General features: G+C 48.6%; 1 protein-coding gene across 1 annotated transcript; it reads right to left on the bottom strand.

Annotated features, from left to right (window-relative positions):
• Positions 1-678: 678 nt before the first annotated feature.
• LOC102057848 (repetin-like) lies at positions 679-2,639 on the bottom strand. The gene is made up of 2 exons (XM_055696932.1): positions 2,502-2,639; positions 679-2,165 (listed from the first exon to the last, which is right to left on the bottom strand). The coding sequence occupies exons 1-2, from the start codon at positions 2,637-2,639 to the stop codon at positions 867-869; spliced, it is 1,437 nt and encodes a 478-aa protein (XP_055552907.1). The 3' UTR covers positions 679-866.
• Between the last annotated feature and the right edge of the window lie 10,076 nt (positions 2,640-12,715).

Consider the following 12,715-nt stretch of genomic DNA (forward strand, 5'->3'; position numbering starts at 1 on the left):
ATTTGTGGATGGTTGGCATGTCAGCCCTTTATCTCTGCCCTCCCAGTTGGTGCTGGGACTGGACGTACGCAAATCATCATTTTTCCTGTGTTTAATACATCTCCACTCCTTCCTTTGGAGACTTGTGTAGCTAATAGGGATTTTTGATCTTCATAGCATGCTCCACATTCCCCTTGCTTCTGAGATTATTATTAAGGGAGGTTAAATAGGACAAATCCCTCCCATTCAGTGTTAGGCAGCTGTTTATTCTTTTCACAGCAGACATGAAAAATGCCCAGAGCAGATGGATGCTGTGAAGAATCTGTTCAGGTCGGCCATGCTGTTGTGTTAATCCAGACTTCTACCCTCTCTGAAGACATCTCTCACAGGGATGTCACATCCCTTCCTACCGGGAGCAATCGATTCACCTCGGCTAAATTGCAGAGGCAGCTGAGCAGCAGCTCCTTTAGGCTATCCACCCCCAAGACACACCTGCCTCTCTGCAGCCATCCTTCCATCTGCACCCTGGAGCAATCTGGCCATATGTCATGCAAGGGATGGATGCTCAGGTCCTCCGCACCACACCGTGGCGACCTGGCTGTTTGCTCAGAGCTGAGCTGAGGGCATGCTAGTAGCGACACACCGGGACACTGCGGTTTTGCCTTCAGTTTTATTGCTTTGCTTACACAGGCAGCCTAACACAGAGTAAGAGGGAAGGTCTCTAGCCAAGCATAGCTCAGTACAAACCAAGGGCCTGAAGCCTGGGGTTGGTAAGGAATTGGACAAGACAGAACGAAGAGAAATGCAAAAATCAGAGTGGGACTGGACAAAATGCACCTCCTGGAAGGGGGCAACAGCCTTGTTTATACAGGGGCTGGTCTCAGCCTTTACTGCTGTGGTGGCCACTGATACAGAGACTGCAGGAGCTGTTGCTCTATAGCAGGTTGAATTTGGTGATGAGCCTCTTGTTGCTGTTGTGCTGGACAAAACGGAGCCTCTGCCCAGCTGCGCTCCTGCTCCAGCACCTCGGATTCAGGGACCTGATGGCAAGCCGGGTCATGGCACATTCCCTGGGGCTTGGGATCCCAATGGGATCTTTCACCCTGCTGTGGGGGCAGCAGCTTCTGGGTCTTGCCAGGGTTGGGGTCCTGCTGAAGGGCCTTGAAGACCTGGGTCTTGTTGTTTGGGTCTTTTCCTTGTGTCTCAGAAGGGAAATTCAGGTCCTGCTCTGCTGACTCTGCCTCTGGGCTCTGATGGTGGTTTGAACCCTGTCCTGGCGCCTCAGTTTCTTGGGCCTGTTGCATTTTTGGGTCCTGTTTTGGTGTCTCAGCCTCTTCAGCCTTATGGGTATTTCTGTCCTGCTCCAGAGTTGCAGTGTCCAGGATCTCACCTCTCTCTGGATCCCCTTCTGCTGCTTCAGTCCCATCATCCTGATGAGTGTGTTGGTCCTGCTCTGGTGACTCACCCTCCTGGGTTTGATGGGTGTCCAGGTCCTTCTTTGATGTCTCACCCTCCTGGGTTTGATGGGTGGTCAAGTCCTGCTCTGGTGCCTCACCTTCCTGGGTTTGATGGGTGTCCAGGTCCTGCTTTGATGTCTCACCCTCCTGGGTTTGACAGGTGGCCAGGTCCTGTTCTGGTGTCTCACCCACTTGGATTTGATGGGTGGTCAGGTCCTGCTCTGGTGTCTCACCTTCCTGGGTTTGATGGGTGGTCAGGTCCTGCTCTGGTGTCTCACCTTCCTGGGTTTGATGGGTGTCCAGGTCCTGCTTTGATGTCTCACCCTCCTGGGTCTGATGGTTTCCCTGGTCCAGCTCTGGTGTCTCACCCTCCTGGGTTTTATGGGTGTCTGGGTCCTGCTTTGATGTCTCACCCTCCTGGGTTTGATGGTTGTCTGGGTCCAGCATCTCAGTATCCTGGACCTGGCTGTTAACACCCTGCTCAGGGATCTGCTGGTTGTGGGAGACCCTCCCTGCTGTGTGTGGCCCCAGCAGCTGCTCCCCACCTGCCTCCTCTTGCACTGTCAGCTCTTGCCCACCTTCCTGCACCTGGTGCTGCTGGAGTGGCTTGTAACAAGCCTTGGCCATGCGGAAAACCAGGCTGAGCAACTCACTGAAGTCAACCCTGCGGTTGCTGCCATCCTCCAGGAAGTGCAGCACCTTCTTGACGGTTTTGGGGTCCTGGGGGTTCTATAAAGAGACAAATGTTGTTGGCAAAGCCTGTGAGCCATACATGACATCTCTTGAGGAGCACCCGAGCAGCCTCAGGGCAGAAATGCAGCCCTACATCCTGACCCCTCCACGGCTGGTGTTGTTCCCACACTGAGCTCTACAAGCTGGTGGCACTGGGAGAATGACCAGCCTCTCCTCTTCTCGGCAGATCCTGAGCTTCGAAGGCATCTGTGCCTTTCCTGGGGCCAGGCATCCTGCACGCCCGCACGGCAGTGCATGGCTGCACCCACCCCACCGCAGCCCCGACCCCAGCCCTGCAGCCAGAAGGCACCAGCTGCGGGGCCGGATCCTCACCTCCATCGCATCCACGAACTCCTGCTGGATGAGCTGCCTCAGCTCCTCCCTGCTCAGGGCGCCGCAGTCGCCGTTGCTCCTGGCACACACGTAGAAAGCAGCAACGATGCCATTGATGTTTTCCTGGGGCTGGGCCATCTCCCTGCAAAATTGAGGCAGCCTGTGAGGAAAACACAGACAAAAAGGGGCTTTTAAAAATTTTTTTATTTGTTTGTTTGCTTGGTTTTTAGAGAAGTTAAACAACACAGCTGGACAGGCAGAGAGTGAAAGAAGAGCCAGAGAAGGCCACAGATAAAATGTTAACGCTACAAGGAAAAAGAAAGAGTGAGCAAGGAGAACCTCGCAGGAGAATAAATTTGAGAAACGAAACTCAGCTGCAGAGATGGCTGGTGTGAGGACCAGCAGGTGATGGCTGGAGAGGTGAGGGACAGCAAGAGATGAAAGGCTGAGGGGACACAGTGAGAAAAAAAAATCCCTTTTAGCTTTCTCTGCAGCTGGGCAGAGCTGTGCATGGAGGTGGTCTCTAACAAACCATGGAACAGTGTAATTCCAGAGCTCTTTTATTATCATTTTTTTTTCCTTTAGGAGAGCTCAGCCATGGCAGCTCCAGGGACATCCTCATGGCCAGAAGCTCCTGCTTTCCTGTTGGTAGCAAAGTCAGACAGCGTGAAAAGTCTGTCCAGGTTTACCTGGGCGAGGAGCAGGAGCGCTGAGCTTTGGGAGCGCGGTCTGGAGCAGATCAGCTCTCCGGCGTCTTATATACACTTCAGGATCACAGCCTGCATCTTCGAGAGGAGACACCCCTTCAGCAGGGTGACCCGAACCGTCTGTCACCCAATTACATCGTCATGCCTCCGTCTTCGTTTGTCTCTTCCTCATTAACCTTTGCTTGGATGCTTTTCTCCAGAGTTAATGCACGATCCTCCCTAAGCTTGCCCCACCTGCAGACACATTTCAGAGGAATTTAACAGAAAAGGCTATTTTTACCACTGGAGTATTTAATTCAAGGTGATGTCCAAGCAACGCCCGGGACTCTTGTGGTTGGCAAACGTGTTCTGTGGGGAGACCCCCAGCGACTGACACGCAGGGGAGGAGACGCTCGGGAGCGTTTGCACAATGAATACAGCGAAAAGAAAACAAAGGAAGAAAAATGAGGATATTGTGATGACAAGGTTAATATAGTTCTGTCTAGAAACTCCCTCTAGATCCTGACAGGGAGGTAGAAGCGGGGAAAGAAATCTTTTCAAACAGTGCCACCAAGTGGCATTTGGGGTGGGACAGAGGGGTGACACTGTCCCAGAGCCAGCGAGCAGCTGGGGGCTGTGGGCATAGTGGGCTGCAACCACCCAGCTACCAGGTGGGGAAACTGAGGCACAAGGACTTAAACGCCTGGCGCTGCGTCCAGCACCGCTCCCCGCTGCAAACCTGTGTCGTTGTGCCGCCGTACTGGGGCCCAGTGGGTTAACTGGGAGCTCCAGAGGCCTAAATGCTGTTATTGCTGTTTGCTCAGGAAAGTAAATTTTATGTCTCCTTATGCTGCCTTATCACCCCCCAGATGCTCCAAATGTGTCGTGACATGAAAGTTGTTTTGAAGAACGACTTTTAGGTGTCCTCACTTTAGCTTTCTATTTTTTAAAGGTAATTTTCTTGGCCAATATGTGATGAATAAGAAAGGCTGGAAAAAAATATATCAGAAATCCAGGTAGCTTTTAAAGTATAAGGTGTTTTGGGCACAGAAATAAAATACATCCAGTTTTGTACCAAAAAAAAAGCACTTTCAGGGAAATGTCCTGGCTTGCTCAGTGCCTGGTGGGGGGGAATGTTAATGGGTCCCACTTTGTTTCTGTGAAATCCTTGCAGGTGTGCATGGATGGGCTGGGAGAGGACAACTACGGGAGGCTGCAGGCTTGAGGGGGCTTTGCTTTGGTTGTGTGCTGAGTCCTCTTGATCTCAGGGCTCCTTTTTTTTTTTTTTCTGGCTGGTTCTTCCTGAAAACATGCCCTTTCTTTAAGCTGAGAGGTTTCTAATATATCCCAGTTTTAACTGTCAGCCCAAGTGGCTTTCCATTTTTTTTTTATTTTATTTATTTCTAGCTATTAACTTTTATATCACATCTGCAGGGAAATGCATCACTTTAACCCCATGGCGTGTTTGCTGCTCACCTCCTCATTAAGCTGCAGTGAGGGTGGGGGGCAATTACTGGGGGGCACCTTGGGGAGGTAGAAGCGTTTAGGGTGTTCTTGCTGCAGTTAATTCTAGTCAAACCACCCAGACCCTGAGCAGGGCGGTTTCTCCTCTTGTAGACAATAACAGGTTTATGTCCTACAGGATTTCATGCACGCTTCGTGAAGCAGAAAAGGTTAGAGGGTCAAATGATACCTGAAGAAGTTAAAACAGCCCTTTTAGCAGAGCTTGCAATAAATTGTTGAATCCAGGGGTGAAGGGCAGGTGCTTCTGAGGCTTCTGCTAACAAAATCACGTGAAACTTCACTGGTGCTGCCTGGAGAGCTGTGAAATAGGAGGGGAGGCTTTGCACAAGCTCACACCTGTTTGCAATGATGATGGTGGTTGTGGTGGGGTTTGGACAGGATTGGGATGGGGCTGGGAGGGGTTGCTGTTGCTCTCTGAAAAGGTTTAGGAAGAAGCTGATCTTCCTAGGAGCCCCTTGGCAATATAAAAGCAGCATTTGTGTAGCTTTTTACTCTGAAAACTGCTTTTCCAGCAGAGCCAAATGGCTTAATACAATTAGCTCGTGATGCCTTTGGCTGAAATAATGTTTGAGCTCTAATTTCTCTGTTTTCACCCAATGTCAAAAGGAACCAGCAGCCTCCAAGGCTGTCATGGCTCCATGTCAGGGATTCCCGGGCACTCCAAACCCTTCAAGCCATGCTGGTACTGGAGGGGCATTATTATAACCACCGCCACCTAAATTTTGGGGCAGGAGGGGTAGTGCCTCACTTTAGTGTGAAGGATCACTCCTTCCCCTGTGAGATGCCACCTGTGCTTTGGAGAAGATTAAATATATGGGGAGTTTGCATTCACAGCAGCCAAAACGCACGTTAATCAGGGCTGGCTGGCCAAGGTGGATTTGCTATGGAGGTAAGGGGCATGGTGTGGTGGAGGGGGGAACAAGTCAGCAGCACTTTATTTGACAAATTCTGCTAATATTCACCGATCTTGGAGGTGTTTTTGCTGAAGGGGCTCCGGTTTTGGAGCTCACTGGTAGAAAATGTGCTGGGGCACAGGGCAAACCAGCTTTCTGGAGCGGCAGAGCCTGTGTTCAAGCTGGTAAAATGCTCTCTGGTGGCTTCATGTAAGCAGTTTGATTGCCTGATTTTATCCACATCTGTCCAGCTCACTTTTTGTTCTGTTTCTTGGGGAAAAAGATACTCTAAGCACACTAGTCTGTGTGCTCACGCGAGGGGCAGCTGTGCTACCAGGTTCTGTGGGCTGTGGGCTGCACAGCTGGGATGGGATAGAGGAGTGATGTGCATCAGGGCTGGGGGAAGCTGGAGGTGACATCTGGCTCATGGCAATGCTGGGACTTTGGCGTGGGCGTTTGAAGCAAGGTTTGGGTTAGAATGGCAGAAAAAATGTTGTGGAAAATCAAAGTGTGTATGGCTAGGTAAGAGCTTCAAAATAATTTAGCAGCTGTTATTACCACCGTGGTGATTGCTGAAGATCTACAACTTAAGGTGTATTTTAAAGTGTAAAACTCCAGGTAAACTAATATCACTTAAAATCCTTTTTTTTTTTTTTAAAAAAAAACCAACTCAAAAACGGGTGCTTTTTCTCTTCTGTCTGAAGACCTTGTAGATCTGGGAAACTGCTTAGCCCCTTGATTAATTGTGAGGGAAGGAAGAAGCAGATGGGGGAGGTGTTGGGAGGGAAGGGGGCACAGGAAAAGCCTTGCCAGGAGTTTGGGGGGTGCGATGCACATGTCGGGTAGTAATGGCAGGGACTGGTGTTGGGCATCAGGACTTGGGGGTGTTTGAGGTCTGGGGCTCAAAGGGGGTGGGAGCTGTGTCGGCACAGTCAGGTTTCTCAATGAAAAATAAAGCAGAAAATTATTGTTTATTCCTGCATGACTCTGTTCCTGCTGAGCAGGGAAGAGCAGACACATAGTTTAGTGCTGACGAAGGAGAGAAAGTGCGGCACTGAAGGTTTGATGTGAGGAAGCATTTAGAGATGGATTTTGGAGAGCTGGATGGCTTTGGGGCTCCATGGATGGGGCTTGCTCCAGGAGGTTGGAAGGAAAAGCAAATGCCTGGCTGGTGCCTGCACTCAGCGCGGCTGTGGGACCCCACGGTTTTATCTGCGGCTGTTGCCTTCTTAACGCGCCTCCTTTGCCTTTTCTTCCTGTTGTTTCCTTCTTCCTTTTGCCTGCAGAGAGCTGAGGGCAGGTTACACGGAGGTTCAGGCTTAACTTTGTTTTCTTGCCTCATTTTCCATACACGAGGCAAGGTTCCTAAACTTTCCCAGGGCTGGAGCCCATTCTACAGAGAATTTTATCGCTACATCTATGCCATTATCAGGAATTAAGCTAATTGGAATAAAATGCTTTGTTTTCCTATGCTGCCTGGGCATTTCAGCAAGTTATTTCTGTTGCAACCTTCTTTATTGCTAATTCATTGTGACATTAAGAAGTGTAATACATCAGCTTTTCTCTAATACATGTTTCCACTTTTTTTACATGTTAATGAGCATATTTAACATATTTCTTCAGAGATAATTGGATTCTAAGTCTCCCTGTGGTAATACGCTGAAAGCCAGCTAGCGATGCCTTTAATATCTAAAAGACTTTTCCTGCATTTGAATAATCCCACAATTAAAATTAGGAATTAATCTCTTGGCTGAAACAAGGCTTTTGAGGGTATTTTTCTTCTTTTCAGGCAGTTTTAATACGTATGTTAACTATACTTATGGAGAAGTTAATTAAACGCTGCTTTTGCATTCGTACCCCAGAACTCACAATGGGGCGCAGGTATCTCAGATTATCTTGTTCCTGCTGCCCATTGATCCGCCTTGTCAAGGCAGGATTTTTTCTGTGCTTCATCTGCTCGTAATTTACCCAGCCAGCTGTTTTAATTCAAAACATAGAAGCTATGGCTGAGTAAATTATTTTTTCTGAAGGTGCAAAGGAACTCACAAGTTTACTTAAACAGTAAACTTACCCAACTGTGGGTCTGGAAAAGGAGGGGATGATATGTAGCTAGCCAGCACAAGGAGAGCACATATGAAATTCTGTATCTCATTTTAAACAAATCTTTAGTAATTAGACGTTAGGAATAAACCCAAGATGGAAATAGGGCAGGGAGGAAGGTGAGATGAGATTATCTTGTGTTTACTGCAATGAAGAATTATTTCATCGCCCTCCAAAGGCACCTGCTTTTCACTGTCAGGAGGAACCCTGGTGAGGCAGCAGGCTGTATGACAGTCCTTCAACCCAGGTGTTTGGGACCGCTGTTAACTGACAGGCAATCAAGACAAAATTAATCATGCAGCTACTACTCATTACATCCATCCCAGAAGACTTCCAAGTCCTGCTTTTTTTATCCGTCATCAGAAAATGAGCTTTGACACTGCCTGTGTGTGTTTCTTGCCTTTCAGCTTCTGCAAGCTACAGCAGGGAAAGTCCTCCTGCCTTCCTGTCCCGCACGCCAGCAGAGGACGCTCACACGTGTGCATGCATGCTCACACATGTGCATGCATGCTCACAGGTGTGCATGTTGCTGTGGGTGCCCAGGCCAAGTGTGTGCATGCACAGACACACCTGTGTGTGTTTGGTGTGGGCAGCTGGGACGCCATCCCTCCCACCAGCTCTGCTGCCCACATCCAGACCTCGCTCAGACGCGCTCCCTGAGCCAGCCACGGGGTTTAGCTTTGGAAAAATCATCTTCAGGGCAGAGCTCTGACCGTGAACCTGCTTTTTGTGGTAGGGCTCAGAGGCTGGGTAGGTGTAGCAGCCTAGCTGCGAGCGCTCTTCTTTGATTTTATTTCCTTCCTGTATCACACTGACCTCGGAGCCGTCTCTCCTGCCACGTGTGTGGACCACAGCTGGGGACGGAGGCAGCAGCAGGTCACCTCTGCCACCCGTGGAACTTGCTGTCTTCTCCCAGGGCTGTCAGCAGAGGAGATGGGCTGGGACGGGCTGGTTGGCTCAGCTGTGGTCTCTGTTAGCTTGTTCCACTTGAAAGCTGAGGATTTGCTGGGGACCTGAGTCACCTCTTGTGGCCATGGTGGAAGTGAGTCACGGGCTGCACTCATTCCAGCTGCTCCCCTTAGTGGTGGGGACAATTTTGGTGCCTTTGCCCGTTAGCTTCTTCACTGCCCAGCCCATCAGCAGGAGAACTTCAGTTCCTTTTGCCTAACTTGCAGCTTCCTCTAGAAACAATTTTGGCCAGTGGCTTCAAGTCTTGGGTTTAGTGATTTCTCAGGTGGAAAGCTGCTTTCTGCTGTCCTGAAAAGCAGCTCTGGCCACCAAAAAGTGACCACAGGAGCATCGAGGGCAAATGGAGAGGAAGCAACTAAGTGCTCCGGGGTGGCTGTGCTGCAACAACGGGATCATCGTCTGGAGCAGAGGGTGGAAGGGTGCAGAGAGGACGTGTTGGGAAACACGACCTGATGGAAACCCCACCAAACCCAGCCTGGCAGCGTGGTGGATCTGGCTGGGCAAGGTGCTGCTGGGGAGGAACAAGGCGTTGTGTCGGGCTGGCAGCCGAGGACCGGAGCGGGTGCTCTGAGGCAAGATGGAGCTTGCCTGGCAGGGACACGTATCTGGCAGCGCTCAATGAAGCTTGTGCAGGTCTGGAAGCTGCTTGCACAAGGCTTGTGGGGTGGCAGCAGGGGAGAAGGCAGGTGATAAGCAGGCTGATGCAGCTTGTCCTGCACTGGTACAACTCCTGCTTGCCCTGCCTGCTCCCCTTCTTTTTTTTCCAGAGATGTACAGACAGGGAATCACCTGCTTGCTTTTTTTCATAGAGGTTCTTCTTTCTCTAACCTGGCTTTCCCAAGAAGTAAAGCTTTTATGCTCCTGCTTTTAGTATCCTAACCTATTATTTACAAGCAAATTTGACACAGTGGCATGGTTCAAATGCTAAATCTACAACTTTCATGAAAATTGGTGGAGACTTGGTTAATGCTCTTCTAGTAGGACTGATCAGTTCTCCCTTCATCAGGCTGTTGGACACAGGACAGACGGTAGAAACCAGGCTCTACCAGTTCTGCCTGTGGCCTGCCTGGTTTAAGAGCAATATTTCTGTTTGTTTACACTGGAAAGGCGGGCGCAGAGGAAGGTGTGCTGGGCTCTGGCAGGCTCCCAGCCATCCTCAGAACCTTCTCGCCCAGGTGTACTTCTGTGCTGAAATTGAGAGCTGTGCCCTGCTTGAAACAGGGACAGACGCAGCCCACGGGCAAAAGTCACCGGGTCCTGAACCCAGCAAGATGCTGGATGGGAGCCTTAAAATCAGAGGGGAAAAATGGGATGAAGAAATACAGAATTCAGAGCCAATGTGGCAATGGCTGAAGTCATTATTCTTGTTAAGTGCTTCATGTGTGTTTTGAAGAGTTACTTGGATGTGCTAAGGGGTGCTGACCTCCCTGCCTTTAGTGAAGGGTGGGATGATCATTTTAACTGGACTTCTCTGTCTCATCCCTGTGTCTGGAAGACCCTCTGGAACTGGTGACTCGGGTCAGGAGAATGTGGACTCCAGACTGACACTGCTCACAAGTGCAGACGTGCAGCAGTTGACCTGCTCTGAGGGATCGGCTTCCTAAAATGACTCACCTGGCTCCATGGAATAAGTAGCTCCAGCCCTGGGGAATTGCTCATGGTCCTTCATCTCTGTACCAGCTGAGAGGTCCATACGCAAGCTTTTGGCCTTGTCGGCCATGCCTAAGAAAGGAAGTCCTCAACTTTTGGTTGCAAACAAAGTTTGGCCAAGCCCAGGTTGGATGGCATTTTGTCCTTTCCTTCCTCTCTGTAGGAAAGGTATAAATTACTAGCTGATATGTTAGGAACGCCACAATCACACCTGATGCCTGTCTTCCAGCTGTACCAATTACACTCCACCCTGATGATGATGAGGTGTCACAAGGCAGGAGTAATGACAGATGAGTGAGGGGAGGAGATCACGGTGAGGGGAACATGAGAACCATCAAAGGAATGAAGAGCTGGGGGAAGGCAATGAGCCGGCTGCTCATGAGTTTTGCAATGCAAACACGGTACATCCCTGAATAACATGGACCAGTGAAAGGATCTAGCTGGATCTGGTCCTCTTCCTCCTTTGCTGCTTTACCACCAGTGCTGCATGCCCAGGATGGGGATCAGGGCACTGCAGCCCCACCACAAAGACCATCTCTGCCCCAGGTTGCTTAAATGAAGAAACACTGAAATTACAGTAGATGCACCCAACAAAAAGGATGAGTTTTTCTGGATTTAGTTTTCGTATAAAACATGACATACTTATGGCCCTGGGAGTCCTTTAAAGAACTAAAGAAACCTTCACCTTGGTCTTGATGAACATCTTCAGCTTAATGACACTTGAGGAAAGGAAACTCGCTTCCTCTGCTGCTGTGCTGGAGGAAACAGCTCAATCCCCAGGTTTTGTTTTGTTGTTGTTGGTAACCACTCAGGAGCACCCAGGATGATCCCAACAAACTCTGAGCATCACTGGATGGATGTTTGAGTGCCAGATGTTCTGGGATGGAGCGCTCCATGTTGGCATAACCATAAAAGTTGGGGTTGCGAGGGGAAGCGCCAACCAGGGCAATGCAAGTGTGTAACGAGAAGTTATTTTGGTAATAGATGATGTGGGAGAGCACAGCGATTTGTAAAGGAGAGCCTAGTGATACGGTGTCAAAAGAGCATCCTGCAGCAATGAGCCCAGCTTATCTGACTTTGCAAGGGCATATTTGGTACTACAGTAAACAGTATTCCTCTGCTTATCATCGTTAGTTGTCACTTTAATGTTACTATAGGCTATCTTCACTAATGTTTGATTTATAGGTGTTTCCAAAATCAAATACTGCAGATCTAATCTAACTCACAGAAGATCTTTATTACAACATAATGGGTGATATATGTAGTTTCAGGCATGGTAATCTGGCACAGTGTCTGGAGAATATCTGTTGATTTATTTACTGGGGAAACAAAAAATATATATATATGGAAACAGCTGACAAACTTTGCAGATTCATCAAGATTTATTCCCTCAATCTAATAAACTGCGATTATCGCTACACTGTAAAGACTTGTTTCATCTCTTTGCAAATACACAGAGCATGCTAATGCACAGAGATATTTCATTCGATGTGCCTGTGGAGGCAGGAAAACTCTTTCTAACAGAGGGTGTTAGAGACCCAGCAAACAAACTGCCGTAATCCAATAAAAATGGCTTTCACTGAGCAGCTGTTTACGGATGCCTGGGCTGGTTCTCATTATTTTTCCAGGCGGCTGTGAACTGCATTGGGCTCCTCTTGCAGCGGCAGCAAACTGTCGTATCGACAGACAGCAGCTCATGACCAAATGCCACCGGGAGTACGGAGAGCCTCGGATGCCAGCACTGAGTCTGATAGGGCTGCTGGGCAAGAAACGTCAGATAATGTATGAATTACACGGCAGGCAGCTACAGGAATAATCGTCCTATCCTTCTCCCCTTGGTTTTTCTATAAGTTTTAACAAGCTTTATCTGTTTACTGCATCAGGTTGCTGCTAATATTTAGAGGTATAACTCTGGTTCTGGGGAAAGCTGTTAAGTGACAAAACCTTTTAATTATACGGAGTTTTACCCAGTTTTCAACTGGACATCGTGCAACAAAAGTCCCATTTCTCAGCATCACTTGTTTGGTGTTTTCTGCAACTTCTTTCTATTCAGCGTTTGCTCTTTCTTCACCCTAAATGCTGTCTGTCGTTTTGTATCTCGTTAAAAGACCTTTCTCAAGCTATGTTAAAATGATGCCTTTGGGCTGCTTTTCTCAATATTCTCATAATAACGTCAATCTAAAAGGCCATTAAAAAAAGACGATAGAAAATGCAAGGGCAAAATCCTAACTGAATTTAAGACAGACTATGAAAGTAGTTACTTGTATGTGGGAAGTAAAAAGGTTGAGGATGATGAAACGTGTCTCTGAATGCAATTCATACTTGCATTGCACTTTTGCCATTATTATTGCAGTTAACATTAGGCAATAAAAATAAGAGCCGTAATTAACAG

The sequence above is a fragment of the Falco cherrug genome, chromosome 19 (assembly GCF_023634085.1).
Source record: "Falco cherrug isolate bFalChe1 chromosome 19, bFalChe1.pri, whole genome shotgun sequence".
NCBI lineage: Eukaryota > Metazoa > Chordata > Aves > Falconiformes > Falconidae > Falco > Falco cherrug.

Bases quoted from the DNA above. Each gene is read 5' to 3' on its own strand.
- LOC102057848 (XM_055696932.1), bottom strand. From the start codon at position 2,639: ATGGCCCAGCCCCAGGAAAACATCAATGGCATCGTTGCTGCTTTCTAC. The intron at 2,166-2,501 runs GTGAGGATCCGG...GTCTCTTTATAG, and splicing joins AGTTCGTGGATGCGATGGAG to AACCCCCAGGACCCCAAAAC.